This window comes from Carettochelys insculpta, chromosome 22, assembly GCF_033958435.1.
Source record: "Carettochelys insculpta isolate YL-2023 chromosome 22, ASM3395843v1, whole genome shotgun sequence".
In the NCBI taxonomy this organism is placed as follows: Eukaryota; Metazoa; Chordata; order Testudines; family Carettochelyidae; genus Carettochelys; species Carettochelys insculpta.
In genome coordinates, this window is record NC_134158.1 from 10,778,339 (window position 1) to 10,798,376 (window position 20,038).

A 20,038-nucleotide genomic window follows, 5' to 3' on the forward strand; every position below is an offset into this window, starting at 1 on the left:
TGAGGGGGCGGTGACCTGGGGGAGAGGGGAGGGGGCGGTACGTGCTGCGGGAGGGGCTGAGGGGGCGGTACGAGCTGCGGGGGGGGGCTGAGGGGGGGGAGGGGGGGCGGTACGAGCTGCGGGGCGGGGCTGAGGGGGGGGGAGGGGAGGGGGCGGTACGAGCTGCGGGGGGCTCCGGGGGGGGGGGGGGGGCACAGACTCCGCGTTCACGCTCCGGTCCCGCCCCCGCCGCGCTCAGCCAATGGGAGCGGCGGACGCCGAAGGACGCTGACGTCCCGCCGCGCGGGGCGGGGCCTGGCTCGCGCCGGAAGCCGGAAGCGGGCCGGCAGGAAGTGACGCGCGGGACGGGAGTTCGCGGGAGGTTTGAATCGCAGGGACCCAGCGCCGGACCGGCCGGTGAGATTGGGGCGTCGCTACGTCACGGGCCGGGCGTCCGCGGCGGTGTGACGTAACTGGAGGGGCGTGTCGAACCGCGACGTCATTGGGCCCCGTGACGTCATACAGCGAGGTGTGGCGTCATCACAGGCACGGGGCTCCCGGACGCCTGGGTTCCCGGCTCACCTGTGTCGTGTCCCACCCCCCGCCCCCCCCGCAGGCCGGTCCCGTCATGCGCCGCGGCTCCCCCCGGGGGCCCCGACCCCGCCGCGAGCCCCCCGCCGCCGCCGCCGTCTCCCCGCGCCGCTCCCCGCGCCGCCGCCGCCGCCCGCCCGGTGAGTGCCCCCGTCCCCGCCCCTCCCCCCCGGGTTCTCCCCCATCGCCCCGCCCCGCCCCCCGGGATCCCCCGTCCCCGCCCCGCCCCGCCCCCCCCGGGTTCTCCCCCATCGCCCCGCCCCGCCCCCCGGGATCCCCCGTCCCCGCCCCTCCCGGGTTCTCCCCCATCGCCCCGCCCCGCCCCCCGGGATCCCCTGCCCCGCCCGGTGAGTGCCTCCGTCCCCGCCCCGCCCCTCGGGATCCCCTGCCCCGCCCGGTGAGTGCCCCCGTCCCCCCAGATTCTTCCCCTCGCCCCGTTCTCCGGGTTCTCCCCCTCCCTCTGCTGGGCTCCCCGCAGTGCGGCTGCGCTCCGGCCTCTGGGTCCCCCCACCCCCAGTCCCCCCCCAGGTTCTCTTGTGTCCCCCCCCCCCCCGCTGGTATACGCCACGTTACTGGCCCAGGCCCCACCCCCACCAGAGTCTCTACCCGCCCCCCCCCCCCGGGAACCTCTGTGCCCCCTGCACCCTCCCAGCCCCAGCCCCTAACGCTCCCTCCCCAGGGCCGCGGCGCCGCTACCGGCCCGGCCAGCGGGCGCTGAAGGAGATTCGCCAGTTCCAGAAGAGCACAGACCTGCTGATCCGCAAGCTGCCTTTCTCCCGCGTGGTGAGCGCCCCGGCCTGCCCCCGCCTCCCCCCCGCGGCCTGCCCCCGCCTCCCCCCGCGGCGGTCTGCCCCCAGCCCCCCCGCCGCGGTCTGCCCCCAGCCCCCCCGCCGCGGTCTGCCCCACGCCCTGTCCCCGGGTCTGCCCTGCCCACCTTCCTCCAGCCTTCGCCCCCAGAGTGACCCTGCGGACTCTCAACCCCCCAGCGGTCTCCCCTGCTGCCTCTCCCCAGGTCCGTGAGATCTGCCTGATGTACACCCGCGGCGTGGATTATCTCTGGCAGTCCATGGCCTTGCTGGCCCTGCAGGAGGTGAGGGGCTGGGGGATGGGCTGAGGGGGAGGGGTGTCAAGAGGCTCTTGGGGCTCCCCCCAGGCAGAAGCAGCATTCGGGGGCTGGGGGAGGGAGGGGTCTTGGGGTGCTCTGGGGCTCCCCCCAGGCGGAAGCAGCATTCGGGGGCTGCTGGGGGGTTGGGGCTGGGGGAGGGAGGGGTCTTGGGGTGCTCTGGGGCTCCCCCCAGGCGGAAGCAGCATTTGGGGGTGGGGGGGAGGGAGGGGTCTTGGGGCGCTCTGGGGCTCCCCCCAGGCGGAAGCAGCATTAGGGGCTGCGGGGGTGGGGTCAGAGGCCTCCCCTCTCAGCCCCGCCCCCCCACAGGCAGCGGAGGCCTTCCTGGTGCGGCTGCTGGAGGACTCGTATCTCTGCTCCATCCACGCCAAGCGCGTCACCCTGTTCCCCAAGGACATCCAGCTGGCCCGGCGCATCCGCGGCATCCACGAGGGGCTGGGCTGAGCTGGCCCCCCTGCCTCTCACAGCCCGTCCTTGAGCGGCTGCCCCAAGGGGGCCAGGCGAGGTCCCCTGCAGCCGTTATCCCGCCCCCCCGGGGTGTTTTATCTGCAGCCCCTCCCCCGGCTGGGCCCCAGGCTTCCCCAGCCCCTGGGTTTTAATGTCTCTGCTGCCCCCTTGCCAGCAGCCATCCGCCCCCCGTGGGGGAGGGGCCTGGGTGGGCCGGGCCGGGCCGGGCACCGTCTTGTGTCTCGTACAAGGTCCCTGCGGGGGCCTCAATAAAGTTGGTCTGAAATTGTCCCGCCCCAGCTCCGCTGCGCGCTCGGCTCCCTGCCCCCGCGGGCCGGCCCTGAGCTGCTCGGCGAGTCGGCCCTGTGGCGCGGGTAGGGGCTGAGCCCTCTGGGTCGGTACCTGCCTTTCCTGCCGGCCTGTAGTGACACCAGGCGGGTGCCTCAGTGCGCAGCGGCCGGGGGGCTTCCCTGGGACAACCTCACACGTACGCAGTGGGCCTCCCTGGCCCCTAGCCCAGGCAGCCGGTGGGAGGAGGGGCGGTCTGGGCTGGCCCAAGAGGGACTAGCGTGAGTTCAAGGCCATCACCGAGTCATGTGCCTACCCCTGCCCAGGCCTGATGCCCCCCCGGGCAAGCTCCCCCCGCCCCCCGAGCTCAGCAGGGGGTCCTGGCGAGTGCCCCCGGAGCCAGCAGCCCGCCAGGCTCGGCGAGGTCTGGTTCTGCGCTTGGCCCTGGCTCAGGCCAGCCACGCTTGCGTACCCGAGCTAGAGGCTGCTGCCCCGGCAGCACAGGGAGGGAAGGCCTGGCCGTGCGGTGGGCTCGGGGGCAGCACGTCCCCCAGGGCACCGCTCGCTCCCCCGACCCGGCTGCAGCCCCACGCCGGGGAGCCCCAGCTCAGCTTGGGCTGGAAGGGGCAGAGATGCGACCGGGCTGGGGGATTCTCTCCCCCGGGGGAGTCACGTGCGGTCCTGGCTCTTCTCTGCTCCTCGCCTGCGGCCTTTGGTCCCCTCGGCTGGAGCCGCCGGGCAGGTCCCCGGGGCCTCTCTGCGCCCCTTCTCCTCCCGCTGGCCGGCCCGGCTGTGCCGCCCACGCGCGGTCCGCTGGGCTGGTTCCTGCGCCGGCCGAGCCCCCCAGCTTGTTCTAGTAACAGTGGGGCGCTGAGTGCCCTCCCCCCACGCACCCCGGCCAGCAGGGGGAACAGGAGCGACACCGCGCACAACAGGCTCAGCACAGGGACCAGGAACCAGCAGTGCAACCCAGCTTGGGGGGAGCGGCCCAGAGGGGTCCCTGAGCTGGGCCTGGCCAGTGACCCAGCCCCCCAGCCAGGCCCCTCCTCCAGCCTGTGTCCTGCTTCCCTGGTAAAAGCTGACCCCCTCCCTGGCTCAGCCTCCCAGCTGGGGCTGCTGTGTGCCTGCCGAAACTCCCGCCCCAGCGAGGTCCTGCTGCAGCCCCTGGGGAAGCTGAGGCAGGTCCCCCCGGGGGTTACTGCAGCCCCTGGGGAAGCTGAGGCAGGTCCCCCCGGGGGTTACTGCAGCCCCTGGGGAAGCTGAGGCAGGTTCCGCCCCCCCCGGGGGTTACTGCAGCCCCTGGGGAAGCTGAGGCAGGTCCCCTGGGGGTTACTGCAGCCTGGTGGGGAAGCTGAGGCAGGTTCCCCCCCCCCCCCGGGGGTTACTCCAGCCTGGTGGGGAAGCTGAGGCAGGTCCCCCCCCCCCCCCCCGGGGGTTACTGCAGCCTGGTGGGGAAGTTGAGGCAGGTCCCCTGGGGGTTACTGCAGCCTGGTGGGGAAGTTGAGGCAGGTCCCCCCGGGGGTTACTGCAGCCTGGTGGGGAAGTTGAGGCAGGTCCCCCCCCCCGGGGGTTACTCCAGCCCAGTGGCTCTCTCAGGCTGCCCCAGGAGGGGAGGATCCTGCCCCGGCAGCTGGCGCTTGCCCAGTGGTTAACTGCGGCAGGGGCTCGGGTCTGCGGGTGCACAGCCCCTTGCCTGGCTGCGTGTTCCCGGCCAGGCCTGCGTCCAGGCCTGGTGATGGGCTTGGGGGTCGGCCCTCCGGGGCCCGGTGCTGAGCCGGCCCAGCGCCTGCTGGGTACCCAGCTGTGGGCACAGCGGGAGACATCCAGGGGCTCTCTCAGCTGGCTGAGGGGCTGGCTCAGGGAGTGGGGGAGCGGAGCCCCCCTCCGCCACGGCCTCTTATCTCCCCATCTCGGCCCTGACTCGCTGGCATGTGCCGCTGGAGGTCTGTTCCCATGGGGACCGGGCGCTCCCCAGGCTCAAGGGTGCTGCGCAAGGCCCTGCGGTGATTTGTGCTGACAGCGACTCAAGGCCGGGGCTGGGCTGCCCTGGCTCCGCTTCCCTCGGTGCAGCTGGCTCTGGGGTGGAGCAGCGGCACTGAGGGTGCTGGGGGCTGGCTGCTTCCTCCTGCCCCAGGGAACCACCGCCCAGGAGCGGTTCCAGCCCTGCTTCCGCTGCAGGGAGAACGGCCTGGCTGGGGCTCCTGGCCTGCCCCTGCCCCTGTGTTACCAGGGGCAGAGCCATGAGCCATGTCTGGCTGGGGGGGTTCGCAGTGTTCCCTGGCACCCGCTGCCGGGCTCTGGCCTTGGCTGCCAGGAAAGCAGTGTGATTGCGCAGGAGGCATTTCCCAGCCTGGGGTGGGGGCAGCGGGTGGGTGGGGGCTGTGGGGTGGGGTCACTGCATTGGGGGCTGCAGGATGGGGAGCATTACGTGGGTGAGGGCTGTGAGGCAGGGGCACCGTGTGGGTGAGGGCTGTGGGCAGGGGGCTGTGCAGCAAGGGAGGCGCCGTGGGGCGGGGGCCACCAGGCAGATGGGGCCTGTGGGGAGCGGGGCACCGGGCGGGTGGGGGGCTGTGGGGCGAGGGGCACCGGGTGGCTGGGGGCTGGGTGGCTGGGGGCACCGGGAGGGTGGGGGCTGCGGGGCAGAGGACACCAGGCGGGTGGGGGCTGTGGGGTGGCGTCCCTGCATTGGGGGCTGCAGGATGGGGGGCATTATGTGGGTGAGGGCTGTGGGCAGGGGGCTGTGCAGCGGGGGGGGCACCGCTTGGCTGGGAGCTGTGGGGCGGGGGCCACCGGGCAGGTGGGGCCTGTGGGGTGGGGCGCACCACGTGGGTGGGGCCTGTGGGGCAGAGGGCACTGCATGGGTGGGGGGCTGTGGGGCACCAGGCGGGTGGGGGCAGTGGGGTGGGGGCTGTGTGGCAGGGGCAGCGGGTGGGTGGGGGCTGTGCGGTGAGGGGGCACCATGTAGGTGGGGGGGCTGTGGCTCGGGGGACACCGGGCAGGTGGGGGCTGTGGGGTGAGGGGCTCTGCACAGGTGGGGGCTGTGGGGTGAGGGGCACCGGGTGGGTGGGGCCTGTGGGGCAGAGGCCACCGCGCGGGTGGGGGGCTGTGGGAAAGGGGGGGCACCACGTGGGTGGGGGCTGTGCGACAAGGGGCACCAGGCAGGTGGGGGCAGTGGGGTGGGGGCTGTGTGGCGAGGGGCACCGGGCGGGTGGGGGCTGCGGGGCGGAGGACACCGGGCAGGTCGGGGCTGGGGGCACCGGGCGGGTGGGGGGCTGTGGGGAAGGGGGGCACCACATGGGTGGGGGCTGTGCGACAAGGGGCACCAGGCAGGTGGGGGCAGTGGGGTGGGCGCTGTGCGGTGAGGGGGCACCGTGTAGGTGGGGGGGCTGTGGCGCGGGGGACACTGGGCAGGTGGGGGCTGTGTGGTGAGGGGCACCGGGCGGGTGGGGGCTGCGGGGCGGAGGACACCGGGCGGGTGGGGGCTGGGGGCACCGGGCAGGCGGGCGGGGGGGCTGCAGGACAGGGGCTGCGTCACACCTGTCTCTCCAAGGCCCCCGTGATGGATGTCTCTGGGTCTATATATCCCGGCTGCAGCAGGATGCCCCAGCCATGCCTGCGCCCGGCCTGCTGCTGGCGCTGCTGGCGCTGCTGGTGCTGGCCTGGGCCCTGCTGTGGGGCAGGCGGGAAGCTTACAGAAAGCCTGGCCTGGCTGCCCTGCCTGGCCCCTGGGCCCTGCCCCTGGTCGGGGGGCTGCCCCACATCCTGCACCCCGAGCTGCCCCTCCACATGCTGGAGCTCGCCCGGCGCTATGGGCCCATGTACCGGCTCCGCCTCGGGTCCAAAGGTGAGTGGGGCTGGGCCCCTTCCCCACCCGTGTGCCCCTCCCTGTGCCCAGGCTCTGGGCCCCCCCCCCACTGTCGTCCCCCCCCCGTGTGCCCCTCCTGTGCCCAGGCTCTGGGCCCCCTTTCCCCATGGGGCCAAGCCCCCTCCTCATTCCTTCTTCCCACACCACCCACTTGACCCCGTGTACCCCCAGCTTGTCTGCCGTGGCTCTGCCCTGCCCTGCCCCGCCCCTCTCCTGCCCCCCCCGCCCTGCCCTGGCCTGTCTTTGCCCTGCCCTGCGCCCCCTCATTTCCCGCCCCGGCGTGCAGGATAAACACGGCTTCGCTCACCGTGGCCGTGCCCCAACCTGGGCGCACAGGCTGCCTGCTGGCTCCCTCCCCGGTGGCCACCTGGGTCATGGGAACGCGGTGGTGGGGAGTGGGGCAGGAGGGATGTGTGATGGGGTTCAGGGGTCCCCAAGCTCCGCCCCCCCCCACAGGCAGGAGTGACTCTCACCCAGCAGGTAGCACAGGAGGTTGATGAGGCGACAGAGCCCAGCTCAGCACAGAGGGGTCAGTGCAGCCGGCAGAGACAGTCATTGCAACCCGTCCTGGGGAGAGGAGCCCGAGGGGGGCCCCTCTGGGGTGCAGCTTCCCCCCTCTCCAGGCTGGCGCCTTCCAGCTCCCTCTCCCCCAGCTTCCAACTGCCGCCCCCGATTCCAACCCAGCTCGGTCTCAGCCCCCGACTCCATCACAAGGGGCCTGCTCAGCGGCTGACCCCCTCGCTCCCCTGTTCCCGCAGACATGGTGGTGCTGAACACGGTGGACGGCATCCGCCAGGCGCTCAGCCAGAAGTGGTCCGATTTCGCCGGGCGGCCCCCCAGCTTTGTCGGTAAGGGGGCCGGGCCGGGGCATGTGGGGGGGGGGGTCTGCGCAGGGGTCACATGCCTGGGTCGGGCCCAGGCTGCGTCTGTCTGGTTCCCAGGGGCCCCCTTGGGTGCATCAGCCCTTCCAGTGCCTGGGGCCACCCTCAGCCCCACCCACCTGGTGCCCCCCAGAACCCCCTCGCTGGGAACCAGCACAGCCCAACCTGGAGCGGCTCAGCCGGCGTCACACAGGCCGGTACTGAGCACTGCAGCCGGCCCATGGGCCTGGCCCCCCAGTGCCCCACGGCCCAGTCTGCCCTGCGGCTGGGGGGTCTGCCTGCTCCCTGCCCCCCCCCCCCCGGCAGCCCCCTGCCTCCAGCCAACACCCCCAGCTGCTCTGTCCTCCACCAGGTAACCAGGGCCTGGGCCGCCTTCTCCGCCCTCCTCCCCCCGACTGCAACCCCCCAGGCAGGTACCGGGGCCTCTCTGCGCCACCCCCGTCCTCCCGCTGGCTGGGCCCGGCGGAGTCGTCCACCTGGGTGTGCCGGCACCAGCGCTGGGGCTCTGCTCTGGGCTGGTCCCTGCACCGGCCGCCCCCCATCATGCTGGGAACCCCTGGGACACTGACTTCCACCCCCCACCCCGCCTGCGAACCTGCGCCCCCCCCACACGGGGCACCCCTGGGACGCTGACTTCCACCGCCCACCCCGCCTGCAAACCTGCGCCCCCCCTCGGGACACTGAGTGCCCCCCGCCTGCGAACCCTGTGTGATGGGGTTCTGGGGTCCCCAAAGCTCTGCACCCTGTCCGCAGGCAGGAGAGTCTTTTACTCAGCAGGAGAACAGCGGGTTTATTAGCCGACAGGACACAGCATCGTACAGAGGAGTCAGTGCAGCCGGCAGACACAGCCAGTCCCATCCACGTTGGGGAGAGGAGGCCCCAAGGGGCCCCCAGAGCTGGGGCCTGGCCCCCTCCTTTGTCTCTTTCTCCCAGCCCAGACTAACTGCTTTCAACTTCCAGTTTTAATTTAAACCCCTTAGGCTCCACCTCCTCCTTTGTCTCCAGTACAAAGGTGTTACCTGGTCGTCAGGGTTCCCCTCAGCAGGAGCCCCACACCCTCTGTGAGCCACTCACATACACACAGGTATCCCCCACTCCATCACATCTCTCCCCGCTTCCAGACCGAACTGAGCGGGGTCACTCAGCCGGTGACCTGGGGAAGTTCGGGGCCCTTCCCTCGTGATCGGGCATCAGCTGTACCCTTGGTGCTTCCCTTGATGTGCACCACCTCCATGTCATAATCCTGCTGGGGGAGGCTCCAACTCAGGAGCTTGGTACTGGCCCTTTTCATGTGATGCAGCCGGACAAGTTCCTTTAGTTCCCTCAGGCTGGTTGGTCTCCCTGCTTCAGCCCCGGTCTGTTAGCCACGTTCTCAAGTCGGGCAGGCAGAGCCCATACAGATGCTGCAGCACCAACAGATTAAATAGTTTTTTTCTGGTCTGGGCCCTGCCCTGTCTGACCACCAGTCCATACAGCTGCTCCGGCCAATGTTTGGAATTTAGTTACAGTCCAGTAAAAGAAGGTACAAATGCTTCCACCCTTGGCATTTAGCCAGACCACCAAAATGGTTGTGTGCCTCAGTTTCCCCTTTCATGCCACACAATAGGTTTGGAATGTTCCTCCTCATGTTAGAGGTTGCAAGACTAGTTACAGGGAACAACGGTGACATTTTAGAGTTACAGACTCCTTCAACATACAACTCATGCGTCTACATCAATGTCATCATGTCACATGGCTCTTTCCAAACCTTCAGTGCATGGTACAATTCTACAGCTTTTGGTAGCAGCACCCCTTGGTTACAGCAGTCAGCGCGAGTAACAGAACAAACCCATTGCAACTGTACATTTACGTTGCTCTTTGGGAGACCACAACCTTTGTGCAACATACTTGAGAATCTGGTATTTTGGGGATAAATGGCTGAGGCCTTTCTTAGCACCATCAAGTTTTAATCTTCTTCCTTGCCCCCTGGGGTGGAAATCTGATCTCTCTGGCTGTGCCCTCCCTTCTAACAAGAGCTGGGCCATTGATGGTCTCAGGGAGACGGCCCCCTCCCAGCCAGCCTGGAAATTTGCAAACCAAACTGCTTTTTGAGAGTTGTTTTGTGAGTCCCAGACGCAGAATCCACATGGAGGAATCCCTGTTTATTCCTTACTGGCCCACCAGGCCCAAAGCTTCTTTGTCCTTCCACCTCCAACTTCTGCCTCCCCGTGGAATCAGAAGTCGAATCCAGTATAAGAATATAAGTGTTTTCACCATCTGGAGATGGGGAATTGCTGGCGCTTTTCTGCATCCTACAGAGACTGACTGTGCAGCTGTTTTACTTGGTTCTCACAGGGCTGCTCACATTCCCTGATAGTTTTTACTTTACTTGCACCAGCTTCCAATTCCTGAGAAACTTTTACCCTGCCTGCTTTGGACCCTTGCAGAGCACAGCCAGTGGTTTCATACTCAGGCAGGTCCTGGCCATCAGGAGCTGAAACAAACTTCTCCCCAGGCAAAGGGCTGCTCTGGTGCTTACAGACAAGCACCTTTCCTGTTCACTCTCCTCCACCTCACTCCCATTTTCTGCAGTCCCCACAGACGGGTCAGGAAAAGTTTCAGGGAAATTCTTTTCCTCAAGAGCTCCCCCAAACCACAACTCACCCCTGTCTGGCTCCCCAGGGGCACTGCTCCCTTGAGCCACAACCAGCTCCTGGGGTTCACCTACACCCAGGATCACTTCTGGCCCATTAGGCAGATTCCCACGTAATCCCCCTCCAGGCAGACAGCCAGTACCACCGGACAGAAGGTCAGGGTCCCTTTCCTCCCTTCTGCTACCAGCTCCTTTATCTTCATCAGTCAGCGTAACTCCATTGCCCGTCTGTTCTTGTGTCCTGGCGAGAGGATGACTCTGGTAGGACAGAGTCCTCTCACCCCCTCCCAGTAACACCTCAGCATCAGGCAAAGAACAAGCACCAGAATCGTCTGGTCTCTGGGATTCCCTGATGATCCTAACTGGATCAGACCAAGTTAAAGCATCATCCCCACTGAGAGACACAGAGGTAGGCCCACTTCCCATCTGGGCTTCAGCTGCCCTCAGATCCAGCTCTGGGATCTTGGCTCCATCTCGAGCCCCCACAGGCTCAGGCAAAGGATTCACTTCCCCAGAAGCAGAAGCACTTTTCTTGCACCAAGGACCAGTGTCCTTAGCAGGGACACCACTGCCCATCCCAGAGCCATTCCCTCTGCTCCAGCCCCCATGGCTGGATTCAGAGACACACCTGGAATGCTCTTTTCTGGTGGATCCTTCTCCAGCCACCCCAGGCTGGGGAATCTTCCTCAGACAATGGGCTAGTTTCCTCATTGGCACCTTTTCCAAACGCAGGCTCTGCTCTCTCCCCAGGCTGCTGCTGCTGCTGTTCAACACAGACAGACAATGGGAGACACTCTCTCCTTTGTCCCAGCCCCCCGGCTGGTCTCCACACACGCACAGAAGGTGGAGCAGCTTCTCTCACAGACAACTTGCCATTCCCAGTGGACAAGCTGCTTTCCTGCACAGACACGCAGGCACCTTCCTCGGCCCAGGCCTGGAAAACTCTTCGCAGGTCTGTCTTGGCCACTAGTAGATGATGGGTTGGAATCGCTCCTTCCCTCCTTGAGCTGTGGCAGGCCACTCGGTTCGGAGCTCCAGGCAGTCCAGGGTTCCCTGCCCCGATCCGGGCTCACCTCTGCAGGATTCTCCTTAACCCTCAGCTCTGCCACTGCACATCCACGCTGCCTTGTCCAGCTTCTTTAATCTCAATTCGGTTTCCAGGTGCTGCCACTTCACAGCGGAGTTGCTCAGCGTGGTTGCAGGCTCTCAGGCTGATGCCCTCTGCACCCCACGATTCCTGGAAGAATCCCTTCAGTGTGCCAGGCTCCTTGCGGGTCACAAGCTGCCCAGGGTTAGGCCGTAGGCCCCTCTGCCCTCTGGGACCGACTCCAACAGACGCTCAGAGGAACCCCCTTCTTCAGTGTGACACCCGCTCTCAGGGACCATGAGCACACTGTCTCGGGACAAACTCATTCAGCGTGTCAGCCTCCTCAGGGGTCACTTGTTGCTGGGGTTTGAGCTCTCGGCCCCTCCACCTTCTGGGACCGACTCCAACAGATTCCCAGGAGTAACCCCTCCTCGGGTGTGACACCCCCTCTCGAGGACCACGACCGCAGTTGCTTGGGTTCGGCCGCAGGCCCCTCCACCTTGGGAAACTGCACCTCACTGCCCGTCAGCACACCTGGGTCTCGCAGGCCCCACTTCTTCCGGGGCCCCGGTCACTTACTGCTGGATGCTCCATCCTCAGGGTACAGAACATCCCACTCCTGACACCAGTGTGATGGGGTTCTGGGGTCCCCAAAGCTCTGCACCCTGTCTGCAGGCAGGAGAGTCTTTTACTCAGCAGGAGAACAGCGGGTTTATTAGCCGACAGGACACAGCATCGTACAGAGGAGTCAGTACAGCAGGCAGACACAGCCAGTCCCATCCATGTTGGGGAGAGGAGGCCCCAAGGGGCCCCCAGAGCTGGGGCCTGGCCCCCTCCTTTGTCTCTCTCTCCCTCACCCCAGACTAACTGCTTTCAACTTCCAGTTTTAATTTAAACCCCTTAGGCTCCACCTCCTCCTTTGTCTGCAGTACAAAGGTGTTACCTGGTCGTCAGGGTTCCCCTCAGCAGGAGCCCCACACCCTCTGTGAGCCACTCACATACACACAGGTATCCCCCACTTCATCACACCCTGCGACACCCCCCCCACACGGGGCACCCCTGGGACACTGACTTCCACCCCCCACCCCACCTGCAAACCTGCACCCCCCCCTCGGGACACTGAGTGCCCCCCGCCTGCGAACCCTGCGACCCCCCCCCCCACACGGGGTACCCCTGGGACACTGAGTGCCCCCCAGATACGAACTCTGTGATCCCCCTGCGACCGCCCGTCACACCAGGAACCCCTGCGACACTGAGTACCCCCTGGCTGCGAACCCTGCGACCCCCCGGGCCCCCTTTGTCACTCCAGTGGGGCCGTTGGTGGGGGTCATGCAGATAAGTGGGGTGTCAGCCCCCCCCCCCGAGCTCCAGCTCCCCAGTACCACCATCACTGGGGTCCAGGATATCGGGGGCGTCTCCCCGGTCCCTAACCCGGCCCTCCCCCCAGGGGATCTCATCTCCTTGGGGGGCCACGACCTGTCCCTGGGCGACTTCACCCCCAGCTGGCGGCAGCAGCGCAAGGCGGCACATTCGGCCCTGATCTGCGTCCAGCGGCTGCACATGGACGCGGTGCTGGGGGCTCAGGCGGCTGCACTCTGTCAGGTGAGACCCTCGCCCCAGGGACACCCCCCCCCACTCACCTCTGGGGTCCCCCCTCGCCCTGGGTAGCCCCCTGCCCCAGGGACCCTGTCACTCACCCCCAGGGACCCCCCACACTCATCCTCAGGGACCCCCCTCACCCCCAGCAGCCCCCCCCACTCACCCCCGGGGTGCCCCCTTGCCCCAAGGACCCCGTCAGTCACCCCCAAGGACCCCCATCTTCCCCAGGGTCCCCCCCGCACTCACCCTGGGGACCCCGTCACTCACCCCCAGGGACTCACCCCAAGGGACTCCTCTGCGCTTGCCCCAGGGACCTCCCCCCCGCTTACCCCGGGGACCCGCATTGCTCCCCCTCAGCTACCATCAGCCCGCAGACCATGCTGGGAGATTTCCCCCAGCCGCCCACACGGCCCAGCGGGGCCCCGCCTGGCTGGGGGGGGGGGTGCTGGCCTTGGCCCCACAGCCAGCGTGGTGGGGAGGGCAGTTCTGGGCCCCCCCCGACCTGTTTTTGCCCCCCAGCTTTTCCATAGCTATGGGGGGGCTGCGGTGGACGTGGCCCGAGACTTCTCGCTGAGGAGCTGTCATATCATCAGCACACTGGCCTTTGGCCTCATGGTGAGCCAGAGAAGGGACCCAGGTGTCCGGGAGGGCGGGACCGGGCTGACACCCCAAGGGACCCAGGCGTCCGGGAGGGCGGGGCCGGGCTGACACCCCAAGGGACCCAGGCGTCGGGAGGGCGGGGCTGGGTACGCACCCCTAAGGGACCCTGGCATCTGGGAGGGCGGGGCTGGGGCTGATCTGGGGGCTCCATGTTCCTCCCTACAGATGCCGGACGAAGCTGCCATCCACGACATTCACAGCTGCATCCAGGAGCTGGTGGAGCTGTGGGGCCAGAATGCTTTGCGGGCGCTGGACGTGGTGCCCCTGCTGCAGGTGAGGGGTGGGGTGGGGCTGGGGGACCGGCGGGGGTAGGGCTGTGGGTGTGGGGGGGGGGCGGCAGGGGGTACCACAGGGAGAAGGGCTGGGGGGGGGCCAGCAGGGGGTAGGGCTGCGGGGGGGCAGCTGGGGCTATCGCAGGGAGGAGGGCTGGGGGGGCCAGCAAGGGGTAGGGCTGCAGGGGGGAGGCAGCAGGGGGGTATCGCAGGCAGAAGGGTTGGGGGGGGCCAGCAGGGGGTAGGGCTGCGGAAGTGGGGGGGGCGGCAGGGGCTATCGCAGGGAGGAGGGCTGGGGGGGGCCAGCAAGGGGTAGGGCTGCGGGGGGGGGCATCGCAGGCAGAAGGGCTGGGGGGGGCCAGCAGGGGGTAGGGCTGCAGGGGGGGGGCATCGCAGGCAGAAGGGCTGGGGGGGCCAGCAGGGGGTAGGGCTGCGGGAGTGGGGGGGGGCGGCAGGGGGTACCACAGAGAGAAGGGCTGGGGGGGGGCCAGCAGGGGGTAGGGCTGCGGGAGTGGGGGGGGGGCGGCAGGGGGTACCACAGAGAGAAGGGCTGGGGGGGGCCAGCAGGGGGTAGGGCTGCGGGAGTGGGGGGGGGCGGCAGGGGGTACCACAGGGAGAAGGGCTGGGGGGGGCCAGCTGGGGCTATCGCAGGGAGGAGGGCTGAGGGGGCCAGCAGGGGGTAGGGCTGCAGGGGGGGGGCATCGCAGGCAGAAGGGCTGGGGGGGCCAGCAGGGGGTAGGGCTGCGGGAGTGGGGGGGGGCGGCAGGGGGGGCCAGCAAGGGGTAGGGCTGCAGGGGGGTATCGCAGGCAGAAGGGCTGGGGGGGGGGCAGCAAGGGGTAGAGCTGCAGGGGGGGGCAGCAAGGGGGTAGCGCAGGCAGAAGGGTTGGGGGGGGCCAGCAGGGGGTAGGGCTGCGGGAGTGGGAGGGGCGACGGGTTATCGCAGGGAGGAGGGCTGGGGGTGCCAGCAGGGGGGAGGGGCGGCAGGGGCTATCGCAGGGAGGAGGGCTGGGGGGGGGCCAGCAGGGGGTAGGGCTGCCGGGGGGGGCGGCAGGGGCTATCGCAGGGAGGAGGGCTGGGGGGGGCCAGCAGGGGGTAGGGCTGGGGGAGTGGGGGGGGCGGCAGGGGCTATCGCAGGCAGAAGGGGGGCCAGCAGGGGGTAGGGCTGCGGGGGGTGGGGCAACAGGGGTTATCGCAGGGAGGAGGGCTGGGGGGGGGCCAGCAGGGGGTAGGGCTGCCGGGGGGGGGCGGCAGGGGCTATCGCAGGGAGGAGGGCTGGGGGGGGGCCAGCAGGGGGTAGGGCTGCCGGGGGGGGGCGACAGGGGCTATCGCAGGGAGGAGGGCTGGGGGGGGGCCAGCAGGGGGTAGGGCTGCCGGGGGGGGGCGGCAGGGGCTATCGCAGGGAGGAGGGCTGGGGGGGGCCAGCAGGGGGTAGGGCTGGGGGAGTGGGGGGCGCGGCAGGGGCTATCGCAGGGAGGAGGGCTGGGGGGGCCAGCAGGGGGTAGGGCTGCGGGAGTGGGGGGCGCGGCAGGGGCTATCGCAGGGAGGAGGGCTGGGGGGGCCAGCAGGGGGTAGGGCTGCGGGAGTGGGGGGGGGCGGCAGGGGCTATCGCAGGGAGGAGGGCTGGGGGGGCCAGCAGGGGGTAGGGCTGCGGGAGTGGGGGGCGCGGCAGGGGCTATCGCAGGGAGGAGGGCTGGGGGGGCCAGCAGGGGGTAGGGCTGCGGGAGTGGGGGGGGGCGACAGGGGTTATCGCAGGGAGGAGGGCTGGGGGGGCCAGCAGGGGGTAGGGCTGCGGGAGCGGGGGGTGGGGCGACAGGGGTTATCGCAGGGAGGAGGGCTGGGGGGGCCAGCAGGGGGTAGGGCTGCGGGAGTGGGGGGGGGCGGCAGGGGTTATCGCAGGGAGGAGGGCTGCGGGGGCCAGCAGGGGGTAGGGCTGCGGGAGTGGGGGGGGGTGACAGGGGCTATCGCAGGGAGGAGGGCTGGGGGGGCCAGCAGGGGGTAGGGCTGCGGGAGTGGGGGGGGGGCGACAGGGGCTATCGCAGGGAGGAGGGCTGGGGGGGCCAGCAGGGGGTAGGGCTGCGGGAGTGGGGGGGGGGGGCGGCAGGGGCTATCGCAGGGAGGAGGGCTGGGGGGGCCAGCAGGGGGTAGGGCTGCGGGAGTGGGGGGGGGGCGGCAGGGGCTATGGAGGGGGAGGGCTGGGGGGGCAGGAGGGGGTAGGGCTGCGGGAGTGGGGGGGGCGGCAGGGGCTATCACAGGGGGGAGGGCTGGGGGGGCAGGAGGGGGTAGGGCTGCGGGAGTGGGGGGGGGCGGCAGGGGCTATGGAGGGGGAGGGCTGGGGGGGCAGGAGGGGGTAGGGCTGCGGGAGTGGGGGGGGCGGCAGGGGCTATGGAGGGAGGAGGGCTGGGGGGGCAGGAGGGGGTAGGGCTGCGGGAGTGGGGGGGGCGGCAGGGGCTATGGAGGGAGGAGGGCTGGGGGGCCAGCAGGGGGTAGGGCTGCGGGAGGGGGGGGCGGCAGGGGCTATGGAGGGAGGAGGGCTGGGGGGGCAGGAGGGGGTAGGGCTGCGGGAGTGGGGGGGGCGGCAGGGGCTATCGCAGGGAGGAGGGCTGGGGGGGCAGGAGGGGGTAGGGCTGCGGGAGTGGGGGGGGCGGCAGGGGCTATGGAGGGGGGAGGGCTGGGGGGGCAGGAGGGGGTAGGGCTGCGGGAGTGGGGGGGGCGGCAGGGGCTATGGAGGGGGGAGGGCTGGGGGGGCAGGAGGGGGTAGGGCTGCGGGAGTGGGGGGGGCGGCAGGGGCTATCGCAGGGAGGAGGGCTTGGGGGGGCAGGAGGGGGTAGGGCTGCGGGAGTGGGGGGGGCGGCAGGGGCTATGGAGGGGGGAGGGCTGGGGGGGCAGGAGGGGGTAGGGCTGCGGGAGTGGGGGGGGCGGCAGGGGCTATCGCAGGGAGGAGGGCTTGGGGGGGCAGGAGGGGGTAGGGCTGCGGGAGTGGGGGGGGCGGCAGGGGCTATGGAGGGGGAGGGCTGGGGGGGCAGGAGGGGGTAGGGCTGCGGGAGTGGGGGGGGCGGCAGGGGCTATCGCAGGGAGGAGGGCTGGGGGGGCAGGAGGGGGTAGGGCTGCGGGAGTGGGGGGGGCGGCAGGGGCTATGGAGGAGGAGGGCTGGGGGGGCCAGCAGGGGGTAGGGCTGCGGGAGTGGGGGGGGCGGCAGGGGCTATGGAGGGAGGAGGGCTGGGGGGGCCAGCAGGGGGTAGGGCTGCGGGAGTGGGGGGGGCGGCAGGGGCTATGGAGGGGGAGGGCTGGGGGGGCAGGAGGGGGTAGGGTTGCGGGAGTGGGGGGGGCGGCAGGGGCTATGGAGGGGGAGGGCTGGGGGGGCCAGCAGGGGGTAGGGCTGCGGGAGTGGGGGGGGGCGGCAGGGGCTATCGCAGGGAGGAGGGCTGGGGGGGCCAGCAGGGGGTAGGGCTGCGGGAGTGGGGGGGCGGCAGGGGCTATGGAGGGGGAGGGCTGGGGGGGCAGGAGGGGGTAGGGCTGCGGGAGTGGGGGGGGCGGCAGGGGCTATGGAGGGAGGAGGGCTGGGGGGGGCAGCAGGGGGTAGGGCTGCGGGAGTGGGGGGGGCGGCAGGGGCTATGGAGGGGGAGGGCTGGGGGGGGCCAGCAGGGGGTAGGGCTGCGGGAGTGGGGGGGGCGGCAGGGGCTATGGAGGGGGAGGGCTGGGGGGGCAGGAGGGGGTAGGGCTGCGGGGGGGGGGGCGGCAGGGGCTATGGAGGGGGAGGGCTGGGGGGGGCCAGCAGGGGGTAGGGCTGCGGGAGTGGGGGGGGCGGCAGGGGCTATGGAGGGGGAGGGCTGGGGGGGCAGGAGGGGGTAGGGCTGCGGGGGGGGGGGCGGCAGGGGCTATGGAGGGGGAGGGCTGGGGGGGCAGGAGGGGGTAGGGCTGCGGGGGGGGGGGCGGCAGGGGCTATGGAGGGGGGAGGGCTGGGGGGGCAGGAGGGGGTAGGGCTGCGGGAGTGGGGGGGGCGGCAGGGGCTATGGAGGGGGGAGGGCTGGGGGGGCAGGAGGGCTGGGCTCTCCCCCCGACTCTCGCCCCCCCACAGCTGTTCCCCAACAGGGCCCTCAGGCGGCTGCTCCAGCACGTGCGGTTTCGAGACGACTTTGTCCGGGCTCAGATCCAGAAGCACCAGGTGGGAGCCCCACTGTGGGGTGTTGGGGGGCTCGGGGGGAGGGGTGCGAGTGTGGGGATTTGGGGCATGGTCAGAGTGCAGGGGCAAGATACAGGGCAGAGATTGTGGAATATGGGGGGGTGAGGTGGGGGGTCACTGGGTGTTGGGGTGCGGGGCAGCGGGGGTAGGGAGTTGGGGGTCACTGGGTGTTGTGGGGCACGGGGCAGCCGGGGTGGGGAGTTGGGGGTCACTGGGTACCGTGGGGTGCGGGGCAGGCGGGGTGGGGAGTTGGGGGTCACCGGGTACCGTGGGGCGCAGGGTGTGGCGGGGGAGAGGCTCACCGGGGTCAGCGGGTTGGGCGGGGGGTGCTGAGCACTGGAGGGGGTCGTGGGGCCCCCATCCTCCTTTCTCTCCACTCCCAGGAGTTGCTGCACCCCGAGGGGGCCCCGGACATTGTGGCTCACCTGCTGGGGAAGCAGCAGGAGGCCAGGGGGGACCTCGCCCCAGAGCAGGTTCACATGGCGATAGTCGACCTCTTCGTAGGGGGCACCGAGACCACCGCTGCCCTGCTCACCTGGGCCGTGGCCTTCCTCCTGCACTACCCCGAGGTGAGCCCCGAACCCCAACACCTCAGCGCTCCTCACCCCCCGCCTGCCCTGCTTCTCTGGCCCCCAGGGCGTGGGGCGGCTGGTGTCATGGGGAGAGTTTGAGGGGTCTCTGTGGGTGACCTGAGCCCAATCACCGTGTGCCTCAGTTTCTCCAGCTGGGCAGCAGGGAGGCTGGTCCCTCCCCATGGAGCACAGGGGCTCTGTGGGTCAGTGCCTGGGGTGCCCCACAGGTGCAGGACAGGATCTACGAGGAGCTGCAGCGGGTGCTGGGTCCCCAGCAGCCCCCCACCTATGGGGACCGGGATCGATTGCCCCTGCTGAGTGCCACCATCAACGAGACCCTGCGTCTGCGCCCCACGGCGCCCCTCGCCCTGCCCCACAGCGCCACGCGGGACACCAGGTATCGCCCTCGCCCTGCCCCACAGCGCCACGCGGGACACTAGGTATCGCCCTCGCCCTGCCCCACGCGCCCCTCGCCCTGCCCCACAGCGCCACCCGGGACACTAGGTATCGCCCTGCCCTGCCCCACGCGCCCCTCGCCCTGCCCCACAGTGCCACCCGGGACACTAGGTATCGCCCTGCCCCACAGCGCCACGCGGAACACCAGGTATCGCCCTCGCCCTGCCCCACAGCGCCACGCGGGACACCAGGTATTGCCCTTGCCCTGCCCCACAGCGCCACGCGGGACACTAGGTATCGCCCGGTGCCCGATGGCGTCCCACAGCGCCACATGGGACACGAGATATGCCCCTGCCCTGCCCTATGGCAGCCCCTCGCCATGCGCCCCCTGCCCACGGTGCCAGGCAGGACACCAGGTATGGTCCTGCCCTGCCCCACAGCACCCCTCACCCCACGATGCCCCTCGCCCTGCCCCACAGCACCACGTGGGACACCAGGTATGGTCCTGCCCTGCCCCACAGCACCCCTCGCCCTGCCCCACGGCACCATGCAGGACATCAGGTATCACCCTGTGCCTGCACCCGATGGCGCCCCATGGGATCGCCCTGCCCTATGGCGCCCCCTGCCCTGCCCACGGTGCCAGGCAGGACACCAGGTATGGTCCTGCCCTGCCCCCTGGCGCCACCCCGCATCTCTGTCTTACCCCTCCCCATCTCCACAGCCTCCTGGGCATGGCCATCCCCAAGGGCACCATCTTGATCCCCAATCTCTTCGCCGCCCACCATGACGAAGCCGTCTGGAGCCACCCGCTGGAGTTCCGCCCAGGTACGGCTGCCCGGACGCCTGGGTCCCCAGCTGGCATGTTGGGGGGGCCCGGACGCCTGGGTCCCACTGAGCTCTTTCCCGCAGAGCGGTTCCTGGAGGCGGAGAAACCCTGGCTGGCCCAGCGCCAGCTGCTGCCCTTCAGCTGTGGGGCCCGGGCCTGCCTGGGGGAGACCCTGGCCCGTGCCGAGCTCTTCGTCTTCCTGGGGCACCTGCTGCGTGAGTTCCGCATGGAGCCGCCCACGCCCGGCGCCCTCCCGCCCCTGCAAGGCCTCTATGGCGTGGTGATGCGCTGCCGGCCCTTCCGCGTCCGCCTGCTGCCCCGGGCGCCCCCGCTGTGACTCCCCCCCGGGCACAGAACCAGCCTGGGCCCGGCGGAGATTGGGGCCCCCGCCCGCTCGGCAGAGCGCCGGTGACTTGGGGGGGCTGCACCCCCCTGGCGCGGTTCGGGGTCCGGGTGGCGCAGGCCCTGGGAGCAGCCTCGGCCCATCCCGCCCTGCTCCCCAGCGGGGTCGAAAAGGCTGTGCACCCCCCAGAGCAACGGGCGTTGCCAGCAGGGACGCGCTGCCCCTCAGCTGGGGCGGAATCTATCCTGGCGGCCAGGGAAGGCCACCCCCAATCGCCCCCCCTGCCCCCCGAACGG

General features: G+C 70.2%; 2 protein-coding genes across 4 annotated transcripts; both read left to right on the top strand.

Moving 5' to 3' along the window:
- Nucleotides 1-237: 237 nt before the first annotated feature.
- CENPA (centromere protein A) lies at nucleotides 238-2,423 on the top strand. 2 transcript variants are annotated; one of them, XM_075017715.1, is made up of 5 exons: nucleotides 238-508; nucleotides 596-710; nucleotides 1,250-1,353; nucleotides 1,583-1,660; nucleotides 2,003-2,423. In XM_075017715.1, exons 2-5 carry the CDS (start codon nucleotides 608-610, stop codon nucleotides 2,135-2,137), a joined length of 420 nt encoding a protein of 139 aa, XP_074873816.1. In that variant the 5' UTR covers nucleotides 238-508; nucleotides 596-607; the 3' UTR covers nucleotides 2,138-2,423. The 2 variants fall into 2 exon arrangements, with proteins under 2 accessions (XP_074873816.1, XP_074873817.1); XM_075017716.1 differs by having other exon boundaries at nucleotides 238-396.
- A 3,543-nt stretch (nucleotides 2,424-5,966) lies between these two features.
- CYP21A2 (cytochrome P450 family 21 subfamily A member 2) lies at nucleotides 5,967-19,915 on the top strand. 2 transcript variants are annotated; one of them, XM_075017644.1, is made up of 10 exons: nucleotides 5,967-6,272; nucleotides 7,052-7,141; nucleotides 12,341-12,495; nucleotides 13,012-13,107; nucleotides 13,318-13,425; nucleotides 17,501-17,587; nucleotides 17,989-18,174; nucleotides 18,405-18,574; nucleotides 19,295-19,398; nucleotides 19,483-19,915. In XM_075017644.1, exons 1-10 carry the CDS (start codon nucleotides 6,038-6,040, stop codon nucleotides 19,734-19,736), a joined length of 1,485 nt encoding a protein of 494 aa, XP_074873745.1. In that variant the 5' UTR covers nucleotides 5,967-6,037; the 3' UTR covers nucleotides 19,737-19,915. The 2 variants fall into 2 exon arrangements, with proteins under 2 accessions (XP_074873745.1, XP_074873746.1); XM_075017645.1 differs by lacking the exon at nucleotides 13,012-13,107.
- Nucleotides 19,916-20,038: the final 123 nt, after the last annotated feature.

Bases quoted from the DNA above. Each gene is read 5' to 3' on its own strand.
- CENPA (XM_075017715.1), top strand. From the start codon at position 608: ATGCGCCGCGGCTCCCCCCGGGGGCCCCGACCCCGCCGCGAGCCCCCC. The intron at 711-1,249 runs GTGAGTGCCCCC...CTCCCTCCCCAG, and splicing joins CCGCCGCCGCCGCCCGCCCG to GGCCGCGGCGCCGCTACCGG. The intron at 1,354-1,582 runs GTGAGCGCCCCG...GCCTCTCCCCAG, and splicing joins AGCTGCCTTTCTCCCGCGTG to GTCCGTGAGATCTGCCTGAT.
- CYP21A2 (XM_075017644.1), top strand. From the start codon at position 6,038: ATGCCTGCGCCCGGCCTGCTGCTGGCGCTGCTGGCGCTGCTGGTGCTG. The intron at 7,142-12,340 runs GTAAGGGGGCCG...CCCTCCCCCCAG, and splicing joins GCGGCCCCCCAGCTTTGTCG to GGGATCTCATCTCCTTGGGG. The intron at 13,108-13,317 runs GTGAGCCAGAGA...TCCTCCCTACAG, and splicing joins CACTGGCCTTTGGCCTCATG to ATGCCGGACGAAGCTGCCAT.